Below are 15,295 nucleotides of genomic sequence, written 5' to 3' on the forward strand. Positions count from 1 at the left end.
CTTTTGTGGCTGTTTGTTTCTTTGTTTTCGTAATGTTTTTCACAAACGAAAAGGGATAACCGTTAGAAGCAAGAACTGATGAGAGGTGTTTCTTTTCTTGCGAGATAACTGATGGTTTAGTTATGAGGTGTTTCGATCTATCGTACAGGCACTTGACAATACCGCGTTTTACAGATTGCGGGTGGTGTGAATCATACGCTAGGTATTGGTCAGTGTGTGTAGGCTTTCTGTAAACACTGGTAGAGAGGTAGCCATCCGAATCTCTAGTTACCAACGTGTCAAGAAAGGGTATGGTGTTGTTGGTCTCAGTTTCCATAGTGAGGCGGATCGTTGGTTGTTGACTATTGAGGTGTTGGAGGAAAATGTCAACTTTGTCTCGACTCAAGATGGTAAAGGTGTCATCCACATAGCGTTTCCAAATCTTAGGCATACAAGGCGTGAAAGTCAAAGCTTGTTCTTCAAAATCCTCCATGTAGAGGTTAGCTATGACAGCGGATACTGGGCTTCCCATGGCTGCTCCCTCTTGTTGCTCATAAATTAATCCATCATACTGGAAGTATGTGGATCTTAGAACGAAATCCAAGAGGTCAGCAATCTGTGCAGGTGTTAAAGTCGTGCGGTTAGCAAGACACGGGTCAGCTTCTAGTTTCCGTAACGCGGCCTGTACGGCGCCTTCAATAGGTACGTTTGTGAACAGTGATTCTACGTCAAAAGACACCATGATCTCGCTCTCTAGTACCCTCTCACCGTTGATAGTGGACACGAAATGAGCTGAGTTGTTAACTGGATACTCTGATTTCCCTGTTAAGGGAACGCAATCAGTCGACACCATCGCCTGATGAAGACTAGCAGTATAGCGGTCGAAACGTCGCGATCCACATCTTTGTGACTCAATCGTGAGACAAACTATTAACTCATTTATCATTTTAAACCACGATGACAAACACCTTTCATAATAAGTTAAAGTGTGTCACGAACCATTGTAGTTGACACACATTTCTTATGGTGAGTCTGAGGATACACTTGTAAGTGCTACATGTTTGAATTCTTGTTGACTGTAAGGAACATTTGAGCATGTTCAAACTAAATCAATTCAGGTATACAAGTTTGAACTATAGTTAGCTTTCATTCACATTTTTCCCTTTTTGGATTATTTGAATCCAATATTGAATGAAGCTACTCTTTGGACCAGAAGGGTTATCATCTTTAGATAGTGACTTACCATCAGGAATGCAGTGCAGAGCTAATCTATTGAGCTTGTCTTTCAGTGAAGCATCTGCTCCATGTTGCAGCTATACACAAAAAAATCAGCAATTATAAATACATGTGATAGTTGACTATAAAAACAATAATCATCTATTTAGTCATTCTCTTCAAGTTTGACTATCCTGCTAAGTTGGTCTTGATCAGTGATATATTTCATAACAGCAACTGCTACAGGAAGATGTTTGGCAATGTCATACTAGATAATCCATTCTATTTCCTCAATGAATTGCTACCCCCTTAACAAATAAAAGGGCTAGAATGCATGCCAAAACAATGTGTCTGCAGGAGTTGACATGATAATAATTATTGCAAGCACTTGTCAACTGACACATATTGAGTTTGCTGTAAACTTACTAAGCACTTGGCTCCTTCCAAGCAGAGATTGCTTGCAGCAATGTGGAGAGAAGTTCCATTGTCAAATTCTTTACAACGGACATCAACATCTGAAATTATAAGTATCAAACATCCTCTTATAAGCTAGTCCTGTATTAAAGCCAAATTGTACAAATTTCCTAACTCTAAATAAATGAATGAAAACATTTTACCCTTACCTCTTGCATTAGATGCCTTTAGCAAAACTCTCAGGATTGGTGCCGCATCAAAGAAGGATGCATAATGTAAGGGAAGCATGTCAGTCCAGCGGCATTTCTGGCTGACGTCACTACCTTCTGAGATGAGTGTACTGACAACATTGCTTGCAGCAGATAAATCACCAACACCAACTATGGGAAACAAAACGCAACTCCTCTGAATATTTGAGAAACGTTTTCAACAGTTGTTAAAAATAAACTTTAGCCCTATTTACATGTAGTCTGGGTTTTTTCAACACTGGTCCCAGGAATAAGGGCAAATTCTGCCTCTCCGCTCACCCCTGATTTATAACTTCAAAAACATTAAAGGTATGATAAAGAAACTTGGAGGGCATAGCCTTGTAATCATTGTCACTCATCAGCTCAGGGTCTATTTCTGGTATCCTTGACACAAAGCAAGTGTTTGTTAACCAACCAAACCCCCCCCCCTCCCCCTCCTCGCTGCCTGCCACCCACCCAATCAAACGCACTGCAAGTCACAAGTTTCCTCCCCACCAACAATTTGCTGTTACCGATTTATATACACTAGTTATGGGATTGCTGAGTTAATGTCTGGGCAATGCAGATGTTACAGTAAGTCCAATCCAGCTTAGAACTACTTGGCAAAGTCACACATGTATATTCATTTACATTTCACACCTTGAACATGTTTATATATCTGCTGTAAGATGACATGTGGAGCTGTAGTTTTTAGTGCATTGCACTTTTAATTGTACAGTCAGAAGATCAAAGGGTCAGTGGTTCACGACTCAGTTGCTAGCCTTATTACTGTGTTATTTCCTTAGACAAAGATCTTTGCTCCACATTGTCTCTCCTCACCCAGGTGTATATTAAATAAATGGCTACCAGTAACACATTGCTTGGGGTAAGCCTATGATGGACCTAGCATCCCTCCCATGGGGGAGTAGCGACCCTCCTTCATGCCATAGAAATCAGCTAATAAGCTCTGGCCATGTGGGTCACTCAGGCTTGAGTGTAAGAGGACATACCTGCCCCTGCCTTGCAAGCATAGTGAAGTAAAGTCATGTCTGTCAGCCCATCTCGATCATCAACATGAGCTCCTCGCCTTAACACCTGTGCATGGAGAAGTAGCACAAGTTAGATAACAGAAACTTGATTGCTGTTTAGAACACTACTTAAAACTAGAACTGCAGTGACTTTGAATTATAAACACAGAATCAATAATTATGAAAAAAAAATGGTGGCTAGTTGAATGAGTTCTTGTCTTGTTTTAATATTCTTTCTTTTTTATTACGCTTTAGACTCCCACTTTAAGCCAAGTTCTGGAGATCCCAAGGTATACAGAGTTTGCAATTTAAGGAGGCTGCCTCCTTTTCGTACTGCGCATATGTTTTGTGCATTTTGGGATGGTCCGAGAACCTGTAAGATGCCTACTAATCCAAACAAGCCATTTTTGCACAGCTCATGACCCTGCAGAAAAAGAAGATCTAAGCAAGGGCTATTGAAATCCAGAAAGAAAATTGGGGCATTTTCAGAGATAATTAAGCTTTGATTTTGAAATAAAAGGCCCTACATTGTTATATATTAGGTTTTTAGAATATTGTTCTTGCTTCATAAATTATCTCTGAAAAATGCACATGGTTACTCCCAATTTTCTTTTTGGATTCAAACAGCTCTCGCTGAATTATCTGCTTTTCCGTCATAGTCATAAGCTGTGCTAAAATACCTTCAGTTGGTATGAGGAGGCACCATTCTTAAGGACAGTGCCTACTTTTGTTACTGCGCATACGTTCTGCACATCTCAAGATACTCGGGTTTCCTATGGGTGGTGCCTACTAATACAGGGATATTTTTGCACAGTTTAAAACTATGCAGAGAAAGCAGAACTTAGCAAGTGCTCTTTTGTATCCAACAAAAAAATTTAGGGGTAACCATGTATTTTTCAAAGATAAATAAAGCTTCAATTTGGGAAAAAATGCCATACATTGCTTTGTATTTTACTGGTTTTTTTAGAATAATAATTATTGTTGCTTCATTATCTCTACAAAAATGCTTGGTTACCCCCAATTTTCTTTTTGGATTTCAATAGCCCATGCTAAGATCTGCTTTCCCCGCATAGTCATAAACCACACAAAAACACTTCCTCATTGGTAGGCATGGTCCTTAAGCTGATACATCATGCTGGGCATACAACAATTTACATAAGAAAAGTAAGAACTCCCCCTCACCTGTTTCATCAACATTTCAATGTTTTGTTGAACTTGTGGAACCCACTGCCGCATAATCGCAAAAATTTCTGCAATGGTTGTCTTTGGTCTACAAAGAGGGATAAATAAATTTGTCTGGTTACAACGTAAGGAGACTCTGAGTATAATAAATAAATTTTTTAGAGAAAATAAACCAAAAATGACAGCATTCTTTGATCTGAGCTCGCTTTCAGGGCCAGATAGAAAACATATTAAACAAAATTCTTCCCAATTGATGATAATCATGTCAGGCACTTCTAGATTAACCCTCGGACATAAATGCAAACTTACAACCCCACTGTGGTTCACTGGGATGGTTGTAACAGTCAGAATATTTTGACCTTGTTTTATCATCAATAGATAGGACATTGTTTCCTCTCAAGATAAGGTCAGGTACCAATGATGACATCATATCATGTCATTTATTTGTCTAGTCACCATATTGGATCCACTATCTTGAATAATTTTTCAATCTCCAGATAATCTCATCTTAAAACTGAATCAGAATTAATTGAAACTGATATTAAAGGATTGCAAGAATAGACTAAAAAAAGTAGAAAAGAAAACTGACAAAAATGCATCCAAATTTTATACAAAAGTCCCAACATTTTTGTGCCTTGACTTTCAACATCACTTGTGAAGAAAACATTTCATGTCAAAACATGCTGGAGGAAAAAATGAACAGCCACTGAGAACTTTGGCCTCCCAAAATAAAACTTTGAAAAACTTCAGAGGGGTTGGCAGAAAGTTCAGAGTTCAAAGAGGGTTAAAATAAATTATCAAATTTATCAAATATGCACACTTTAGTTTCCTTGCTGAAACTAAGTGAATCATTATACCACAGACCATAAGTTGCATTCGAGCAACATCATGTGCATGTTTTTATTGAGTAATAATAGTAACAAGCCTGTATACATATAAGTCTTGGTGCACTGCATTTTCAATCAAGAGCCATATATCTCACAACCTCCAGGGTTTTAAATAAAAGAGATTTCAAAACCATTTTTCAAATTTTAGAATTCAAAATCCTTGGTGGACTTGGTGAACATTGTGCCATACCAAGTACATCTCTGTTTTGTTCTTTAACATCATCACAATCTTGTACTATTTTATAACTCAACAAACACTCAGTTGTATTCACCATTCTCACACTTAAACACTTACTCCAGAAGGATATCTTGGCAACCGGGACAGTTTGGGTCAAAAAAGGTCAGTTCCAATTTTCTGCACTGGATAAAAAATAAAAACCTCAACATTAGTCAGCAAAATTTCCTGTTGATCAACGTAAGTAATAATTTCCTTGTAACCTTGGGTGATGTGCAGTAATAGACTGAAGAAACTCGACATTTTTACCTAAGTCTATTTGTATCCTAGAATAATATATAATTTGTATCCTAGAATCATGATAGGGGAAAATTTTAGTGAACGATTAAATTAAAATCAAAGGAAACATGCCCTTCAGGGATATTAATTATCATAAGTTGCAAAATTTCAAAATACAATTTTCCAGTAGACATGGCAAAAATTAATTTCCAATTTACGTTTATAATTTGAATTCAATTAAGGTGTTAGAAAGAGCTTCTCTAGTGCACTTGTTTGATTCGTAAATTATTAATGAACAGAACTCGTGAATAGAACAAAGATCTTAAGAAGAACTTGTTAAAATTCAAAAACTGTTAGCTTAGGTTATTAACTTTTAAAAGTAGCATTTTAATTAGCACGAAAACAACTTACGTTTTCACACAAAGGAGGGTCTGATGGCGGGTGCGAAATGGGCTTTTCACGAGCCGGCATAATAAAATTGGTCACCACAAATCCTGAAGAGGAATTGGATGTCTTTTCCTGAAAATATAAACAACAAGCTTTTCGCGTCTCGAACAAGTTTGTTTACATCAACTTGAAAGTAAAACAAAAGAGCTAACACATTTCTCTTATTGAGATTTCAATTTCAAAGTTATGGAAATAAACCAGATTGAAAAGTGAATTGTTTACTTTGAAATAACCTATAGATTATGTAATTCTGCGGTCAAAACTCGGTCGATTCTTCAAGTGGTACCAAGAGAATATTGTTGACATAACTCCTCATCAAAGGTGCTGGTAAAACGAGTGCAGGCGACTGAATTCCGACGTGTGCCTCTCCGTGAGATTAATTATTACCTGTGACACTTACAGGACCTCCGAGATTAAAACAGAGATAGAAAATCACGCTACCACAAGAAACGGTTACAAAAGACCAGCTAGCCTCTTGTAACAACTATTCACTTAATCCAACCATGACGACATATTGGAAGAAGTCTTTCCCAAACACGCAAAGAAATGCAATATGTCTTTCCTTAACACGAATTATTTGTCAGCCACTGCTTTTAGCTATGTTTCTTACCTTTCCAGGCATTGTAAAATAAAACCAAGGATTGAAACAGCCAAGGATTTCCAACGTAATTTACCGAACCATTTCGTCTTCCTTTTGAATGTTATTTTTTTGGAGGGAATCGATTATATATTTGAGAAGTACTCCGCTGGACGGTATACTCTACTACCGCGGCGCATATCAAATCACGGAAATATCAGAAGATGGTCCAGAAGATGACGATCGTGTCAGAAGTCATGGATCGCTCCCCGACTTGATTTTATATTACTTTTACAATTTAAGGTAAGGTCAATCTTAAAATAACCTAAAAACTGGTTCTCGCGCATGTAAATCTAAGGCCAGATGGTTTTTCATTTTCCCCTGTCTGCCCACATTTGACGAAAACAATCATGCGAAATATTGGCAGACATCCGGGTGATACAGGGTGGATGTCTGCTTTCTTATGGTGATTGACAACATTGAAAGGAAAAAACAAAACTTACCGTACAGCCTGGAATTTTGGACATAGACTTATTTCAATAATATGACAGTCTGGGTGCGAAGTGGGACCAAATTATTTCTGTGATTTTCGGTGGATTTTCTATGATTTTTACGAAGCACAAGATTACAAAGGATTAAGACTGGACAAAACGCTCTTATTTTCACTAAGCTTTAAAGCACACAATGTTCTGAAGTTACTGTTTACCGAAGCCTAAATATTGTGACATTCATCGAGTCAAAATTTATAGTAGAGTGAATTTTTGAGAATCCATCTCTGCCGGTAATAAACATTGTTGTGGCAGCTATTTTTGGCCGCGATCCTAAAGAAGAATTCAATATGCCATACGATATCTTAACAGTTATGAATTTTTCAGGTACAGTAAATAATGACACCTGACTCGAGGCGTGTTACATAGCCACTCTGCGCTGCCTCTGTAAGATCAGACTTCGTAACAAGGACAATTACCGGCCACGCCTTACTCCTCGCACTACACTGACAATTTCCTGTTTCCTTAATTTAAAAGGTTATTTCCTTTATTCATGATGCATGCATAGGATAATCAGGAACCGGTTTATTTTTTCAGAGGATTTTATATTACTTGTGAATAAAGAAGCACAAGAAAAGCAGGAAATTGCTCATGGCTATTTTGACGGTTGTGTCCTTTGACAAGTCAACGCCACTATTCACTCAGGGGTGTAAGTCGAAATTCTTGTAAGTTCTCCATTTCCTCTTCTCGGCGTTTTTTCCTATTTTGGCTGTGTACTCAAGAGCAGTTGCGCTTTACCAATAGATTCCGCCGCTTCCTTGATTTTGACTGTCGATGAAGAGGAAAGTCAAACAAAGAACGAAGAAACAAATAAATCATCCGAGAAGGTCAGATAAATTGGGGGTAGTCAGCGAAAGTTGGTTAAGCTTAATTTACATGGAGCTCCATAAATTTACACATAGCGATTTATCCACCCGGTTAGTCGGTTTAATTACATGAGTTACGCGTTACAATTTGTCGGTCGATTTTTTTTTTCTGTTGATGTAGCGCGGGCTGAAAATCGGTAAAATCCACTGAAATCAAGAGAGCCAGGTACCCCTTCTTCCTCTCTTGCTGAAACTAAAAAGTGTGTCACTGCCACAGAATTTCATTAATCGGGATGAAATTTCGTCGGCTTATCAATCTCCTTTGTTAAATTGGGTGCGTGTAAATGGTCTTAAGGAAGCATTTGGTCAGAAGGGCAAGCATGTGGTTTTCGGAAGCGTGGTTCAGGAAGTTATGGGTAGACAAGTAAGAAGTTGATCAAATCTCGGAATTCGAACAGCATTACGATGAGTGGGATACTCAGTCCCTTCCTTTGTATCGTGCCCCTCCTAAGACCCCTGGATCGAATAGCGAAGTCCAGTTACAGAGCGCAGAGATAAGTACACGCATGAAAACTCGTAACAGTGGCATGCATGGGCCGCCCTCATAGCCCGCTCCTCCCCTCCACCTTGTTAGATATCAAAGCCGAGGCCTGTAGGGACGAGATATTTCGTTTCACAAAGAGAAAGTCGAGCGTTCAAGAGCCCCCCTCCCTCCCATCCCACTTACCTGAAGGTCTGGATCCGCCAGTGCTCAAGAATATATTTTCCTTTTTGTGAAATCTCTGTTAGAGTAGAGGACAAGCGAAAGGAGCCCTGACTAGATCGATGAGATGAATTAAACTGGCCGGATAACAAGAACGATGATAACGATAGCAGATGTCCATGAAAGTGTTACAATGTCCGGTTGTGACATCGATTTTGGATGAGCTGCTACGAACGCGCGCGGGCCTGGTATCCCGTGTAACCCATTCGCTTTCTTTACCACTGCTGAACACCTGCTTTCACACTCCCATATGTTGTTCAGAAGTCTGAGTTATATTATGAAGTGGAATTTCATTATTTAACAACTTCATGACTGAATTGAGTTATTCTAGTTGCATGACTTAAAAACTTATGACCGCCATGTTGATCTGATGCATGATTAAAGGCCTATAGGTTCTCCGACACAAATGTTTTGAAGTTTGTAAGTGTTGTCGTCTGGTTGATTGATTTTTTCGGTCTTTTTGACAATAGCTCTCGTAGTCGACATGCTGGGCAATTCTCGCTGACCTTGGCTTGGCACACCGTGAAAATTCCAGTTCTTAGTTTGTTGTTGTTCTTTCTAAGATTTTCATTGGATATGTGTTATTTGAATGTTTGGTCGAGTAGGTTTATTTGGGTTTTCTTATTGAGAAGTGAGCGGAATTCTGAAAGTTCCCACGGTCAGTTAACCCAAACATGTCTGACAAATCGGAGTATTTTTAATTTACGAACATTCAAGCTTGAAATCAGTCAGTTGTCAAACGAGTTCTTAGTTGTTAGTCGGGTTGTTAATTGAGTATACCTGGAGTTTGTTGAGTGATGCGACAGCAGAAGAGCAGTTATAAGTCGAAAATGTAATTCAGAGTCTTGCATGGTACCTCTAAGCCTTAGCCCTTATTCAGACATCCTAAAACGTCTGTTCCAAAAGGTTGATCAGAAGGATGACAGCTATTGCAAAGTGGGGTAAAAATATCGGACTGGGATAAAAAAAAAGTCCTAGGGCCAGATTCGATTGGCGAAGCCCCCATGAGTTAAGATGTATCATATGTACCGATCCTTAAATACCGACAATTGTTGGAGTAACAATAGGCTATTGTCAAATAACAACACTTAGGCTTAGGGAAGTTACGCGAGTCTGAAACGAAGGGTCCCACATGCAACAAACCGCAACTGTAGATTCCGTAGTTTTTAACACTTTTATCACCTGTTTCCTTGTCAATGTACTCTTATTGTAACGAGAATTTAAATGAAAATAATGAAGAAGCGTTCTCAAGTCGAATAACTCGGAAAAAGAATTTTCCGAGGCCCCCAACGGGAATCGAACCCATGACCTTCCTGATACCGGTTGGACGCTCTAACCACTGAGCTATGGGAGACTCATGGTGAGCGAGGCCATATACTAGGTTCTTATGGGTGACACATGTCCTGCCATACTGCAAGGCTCAAATATGTCCAAATGATAAATGTGGCTCACTGTTAGGGAGAATTTAAATGTTGATAACTCTCTGTCACAGGATTAAAAATCAACTCACCGGGGAGTCCATTTCAGGTATTAAGGGGTGCTCCCAGCGGCTCTCCCCAGTCACCGAGTTAAAGTAGTACAGTCGGCCACTGTGTGTCTTGGACGAACATAAAACCCAATTCTCCGGGAGACAGGATTCGAATCTACGCCGGGCCTCTGCGTCATCGTTTATTTCAACTTCCATTTCGAAGTCTGACTGCAAAAGAAAATGGATTAATGAAGCACCAATGAGAGACCGTCGTAAAAGTACTCTAAAACGAGACAAAAAGCGCTCGGTATTTTCTTTCACAGCCAGGTATTAGTCACTCGAGAGCGCACGAAAAAGGCCTGCCAGTCAAAAACGTTGCTCCCTTGACTCTTAACCTTTCAACCCCTAATATAAAATAACAAATTCTCCTGTCTTGTCCCCATACTTCTCTTATAAAGTTACCGGGGAGAAGTTATTAAAATATTAAGAAAATTCACCTGGGGTTGATCATATCCTTAATTCTCATGACCTCAGGGGTTCAATAAGCGTTGGTATTACAAGGGTAAATTTGATGCTGATCACTGTTAGGGTAAAGGGTTTTAAGCGTGTCGAGTTGTGGTGTGACAGGTAATTTTCGCGCGCTCCTGACGAGATCGTGTATCACGCTTGCATGTCGCTCGAATATTCCTGAGGAAAAAAACTGAACTGCTACAGTATTGGCTTGTAGGCTCGTAGTCTAAGCCGTACAGAAGAATAGGTTCGATATCTAAGCTTACCCCCCCCCCCCCCCCGACTATCGATCAACCGGTTTTGCAGAAAGCGTCAGCCGCGTGACTTTTTTTCCTTATTCACGGTCAAGATGTCTCCGCGATACGCTTTACCGCTCTCAGGGTTACTAGCCCTTGGAATATAAATGTGCTAGTTTGTTTTCTTAGCTGCAAAAAAAAAAAAAAAAAAAAAGAAAGAAAACTTGGAAAATACCTACGATGAAATATGTATATAGGTAATCAACAGTTGAGAGAGACTGTTGTAGCTTAGCTAGCGTTTTAAACTGATAGCTAAAGATAAGAGCTCGTAAATTAGCTGATAGCTGAGAAGAATGGCCAAAAACTTAACCTATAGCCAACAAGTGGCCGAAAAAATGCACCTGGTAAGTGAGATTACAGCACCCCAATTTAGACCTTTATACATTATTGTGAATTAAAAGCGAATTTTTAAGGACTTTAAGAGTGAATGAATCAATGAATGGCAAGTCTGTGGGTTCGAGATTACAATCCATAATCAACCACTACCGGCACAGCAACAGTCAGAGAAAAGCAAAGCACACGCCAACCTGGTTTCTATAGAATCCGGAATGTGTTTGGTTTTAGCACTGTAACTTTCTGTAACTTTCTTTCGTAACGCTGAATTGATTTTCTTACAAACGACGATGGATCTTGACAACTTGCTGTCCCTGTTTGCTTCCGTATACTTGTCGCGTTAATCCAGTCGTTCCTACACACACTTCCTTAAAGCCGCTAAACGTGTAACAGGAGACAGAGCGAGCTGGTCAGAGCTGGCCATAAACGTTATTCGATTTAGAAGGACCAAGACTTGCATTGAACACGGCTTTTGCACCGAAAACAATTTTTTTGAGCGTAGTGATCATGGAATGCAAACAATACAGAGGTATCAATTTTACCAATGATCAATGATAAGTAACATACCTGACATTGGAAAACAGTTCATACTCTCGGATACGATGTTTCAAAGGAAACCATCTCTTACGGTAGTTCAGAGTAAGATGAACCCCGTTCAGTTAATGCGAATTCCACACAACCACGTGTTTATCTTGAGAGTCACAAAGTGAATAAAGATCACCTTGAATGAGCAAGTGTCAGTTCGATGTTACTTTTTGCCTTTTGTGTTGTGATAAAGGGGAGGCTTGACAGGATAATAGCTTTTGTTTATACAGTTCAACCGATTACAGGACTTATCTCGACAGCAGCGGTGTTAATTTCTTTAAACTCATGCACACTGCATTCCGGGAAAGTTAACGAGTCGGATTTTAAGCTCAGACACACTCAAACTGTTTTGTTAGCTGATAGTTCCTTTTCCCCCACATGCACGCTCATCACTATCCACAAAACAATTACGCAGTATTAACTGTATAAACATTGCTATAATTAACTGGATTAAGTCACTTGAAAATATTATTTTCCACGACTGAAATTAATTACTTTAATTCAATATCTGCTTCAGATGAAAACTTCGATGAAAAGCTCGGTAACTTTTAATCGTGGATTAGCGTTAATCGGCTTTCGAACAACCGGGCCCAGTAAAATACTTAAAGGGTCTTAAAGGAGCGATGTCACCTATTTTTAGTGTCATTGTGAAATAAAACATCTTTGTATCGATAGAAACGTTGAAATAATGGTTCAATTTTGTTAAAAAATAACCCTAGTACACAGAAACTAGTATTATTATCTTTCGCTGCGCCGGGATGGCTAGGGTGGAAATTCAGATTGCAACTTGAAAAAATTGGCCAATTTTCTCAAGTTCTTCCTGTGCCAGACAAATCGCTTAAACCTGATTATAGTTTGTTGGTCCTTGTATAAATTAAATCCCTTAACATTATCCTCCCGGTTATCTAAGAATAATCTTTGTATAATATTTGAGCAGTTTTGCACAACATACAGCAAGATCGGCTCCGTGACAGTGACCAAAGACTCGTGAGTAAAAAGACGCCACGATCGAACGAGGTTGTGGCGGAGCTACTCAACTTTCGCTCCTGAAAATACAAACTGTGATAAAATAATCTTTTATCAATCCTGTACCCAGGCGTCTCTTGTTTCCTACTTGCTGAAAAGAAATGGACGACCTTTACACACAGGCTATCTACAATCTTACTATGAAATGGATGGGCGTCCCAGGAGAGTTCGGCGTATGTGTGACGTCATTGTCATCCGTGATACACAGGAAAGGTGTTGGGGAGTCCCTCGCAGTCAGAATGTCAAACGAGAGATCTTCAATGGAATATACATCAGGGTCTTCCGTGCTATACACATCTAAGCTGTCTAAGCTGAAAGGAGGGCATAGCAACATGTTAGAAAGGCACCATTAGTGTTCACTGAAAGGAATGTATCATCTTGTTTTAATAAAACCCTGTCGTTTTCCGATGGTAAATCTGTATTCAGATCAGAGGCTAAAATGATTGGTGACTGGGAATTACTGTAAGCTTATACGCCATTCACCTCAGAGCCTGTTCCACGCATTCAGATGCGAAGAAAAGGGGGGAAGGGGAGGGGGTAGAAGCGGCGTAAAAAGAAATAATAATAGAATATATCATAAAGGCTTTTGTTCTTGGGCCATCGTAGCTTGATCAGAAATAAAACACAAACAGCGTTGATAAACATAATAAACTTGCGCATTTTATATCTGAACTTGAGGTTTGGTATGGTATATGTAGTTGTCAAAAATTGTAACGTTCAGTTTTGAAAATGTATGCTGACTAACATACGAAACTTCAAGTTTATAAAATTTGTTTGAGGAGAAGGAGATAAAAAAAAAACTATAGGACCAGTGTCCCTATCTACAATCTTGGACGGAATGAAAAAAGAAATTAACCCCCCCCTTCCCCCAAAATCAATTGTGAATTCGAGATCGTGCGTAAAGCAAAACGCGCCATTTCCTCATCATTGAAATGGGGGGGGGGGGGGGGTAGGGGGTAGGGGAGGTCTTAATTAAGTTTTCATTTCAGCTGTCCACGATGCACTGTGGACCCCGGTGTGGACTGGTGTCCACCAACCTCACGGCGCTTCCAGCCAGTACTATACTAAGCTAAGGGTGTTCGCAAGAGACACCGTAGACGATCACAAAATCAACGGCCAAATCGCTCTGCCATCACATGGATATAAATTTCTGAGATTGCTTGCGCTTCTCTGCAATCATACTGAATTCTGCGATCGTGATCGCAAACAATCGCAGACGATCGACGCAGAGAACCATGATCTCATGATAATCGATCCGCTCCTGTTATTTATTTATTTATTTATTTTTTTCAATCATATGGAAACCGAAAAATTTCCATTGTGAAGAAAAATTTGTTAACTGCAGCTGCCAGGGTAACAAGCACTAATATGGTTTAATTAACTGCCGCAACACTCATACAGAGAAAATTAATTAAGCGAGGCGAGAACTTCACAACCAAAACAGATTATTGATTCGGTATGCAATTGAAGAAATAGGTCTGAAGAGGTGTTCCAATTTTGCGACAAAATTAAACACGAAAATGTACGTTGTGGAGGAAGCCGTCTTTATGTAGTGGAAGTCGCACAAAACACTGAGCAGTATAAATACAACGGAATATACAGCAAAGCCTGAACACTAGCGTTACTGACACTCGGGCTGAATTGTTAAGATATTTGCTATTTTATAAATTCTAATGAAAAGAAAAGTTTAGGCCGTTTAGGAACGACTGATTAGAACAATAAAAGACACAAAACTTACCTCAAAACAGACATCTTGCCCGAACAAGTCGGTATCGAACGAAACCGCCAAGCTGGCAAAATATTTTACCACAACTGAATGGATCCAAATTAGTGTCACCGGGGATAATTAATTAAACAGCGCTACGCGAAATCATTAAAGGGAAGAAAAGGTAATCCTTGTTCAAACACCTTAAGGAAATGATTTGCGCAAAGATGCGGCAACGAAAACAACTGAAAAAAGTTACCGAGCGTCGAGGTTTTGGTCTCAAAATAGCTCAAACTGAAACCTTAGAACATGAAAACCACCCGCTGTGGAACCACAGCAATCCGCTGATTGTCAGTGTTAATTTTTAAAAGTAGTCATGGTAATGCAGTCTTCTCTATCGCTATCACAGCGGGCAACACTATAAAGCGGACATGACACCTCAGATATGGATGGCTGGTTCCGGCCGTATTTCTGGTATTTCAGTTGTTTGGCTGTAAGTGGAGGGCTCCTCTGTGGGGCGCGCACAGGACGCTTTTTGACAACACTTTTGGTAACCAAAATCTCTCAAAAGGGACGCTAAAAATGCACTTTTTTGCAATGCAGCTGCAACTTCAGAGTCTTAAGGGGCGGCTACGACGGCATCCCCAAAGAAAACGTCACTTGATACCATGAAACAGACGGCAAGTGCTGGTTCGCCTGTGCGCTTGTAGTGGTTATCACGTCTGCCTTGAATGCAGGAGACCGGAGTTTGAGTCCTCGACGGTGAACCATATTTTCACATAATACGTTATACCATGCTTTTACACGTTTACTTACTTGAAAATATACCAGGAGTGGGGCGAAAA

At 39.6% G+C, this 15,295-nt stretch overlaps 1 protein-coding gene and 1 long non-coding RNA gene across 3 annotated transcripts in view; both read right to left on the reverse strand.

Moving 5' to 3' along the window:
• LOC146463850 (CAP-Gly domain-containing linker protein 3-like) overlaps positions 1–11,841 on the reverse strand; it is a 33,705-nt gene extending 21,864 nt beyond the window's left edge. The window contains exons 1-9 of one of the 2 annotated variants that reach the window (XM_085083878.1): positions 11,702–11,841; positions 10,038–10,223; positions 5,798–5,905; positions 5,228–5,292; positions 4,046–4,133; positions 2,846–2,930; positions 1,818–1,988; positions 1,621–1,709; positions 1,223–1,292 (exon numbers count right to left, since the gene is read on the reverse strand). In XM_085083878.1, coding sequence (XP_084940004.1) covers positions 1,223–1,292; positions 1,621–1,709; positions 1,818–1,988; positions 2,846–2,930; positions 4,046–4,133; positions 5,228–5,292; positions 5,798–5,905; positions 10,038–10,211 — 850 coding nt within the window. In that variant the 5' untranslated portion in view covers positions 10,212–10,223; positions 11,702–11,841. Of the gene's footprint in view, positions 1–1,222; positions 1,293–1,620; positions 1,710–1,817; positions 1,989–2,845; positions 2,931–4,045; positions 4,134–5,227; positions 5,293–5,797; positions 5,906–6,443; positions 6,578–10,037; positions 10,224–11,701 lie in introns of those variants that run through there. The other variant, XM_085083879.1, reaches the window with a different exon arrangement.
• A 1,031-nt stretch (positions 11,842–12,872) lies between these two features.
• Positions 12,873–14,729, reverse strand: LOC146463852 (uncharacterized). Its single transcript, XR_014856797.1, has 2 exons — positions 14,484–14,729; positions 12,873–13,056 (listed from the first exon to the last, which is right to left on the reverse strand). It is a non-coding gene; the product is annotated as an uncharacterized LOC146463852 (long non-coding RNA).
• Positions 14,730–15,295: the final 566 nt, after the last annotated feature.

The sequence above is a fragment of the Pavona decussata genome, unplaced genomic scaffold (genome assembly GCF_977016875.1).
Source record: "Pavona decussata unplaced genomic scaffold, jaPavDecu1.1 SCAFFOLD_174, whole genome shotgun sequence".
Classification (NCBI taxonomy): domain Eukaryota; kingdom Metazoa; phylum Cnidaria; class Anthozoa; order Scleractinia; family Agariciidae; genus Pavona; species Pavona decussata.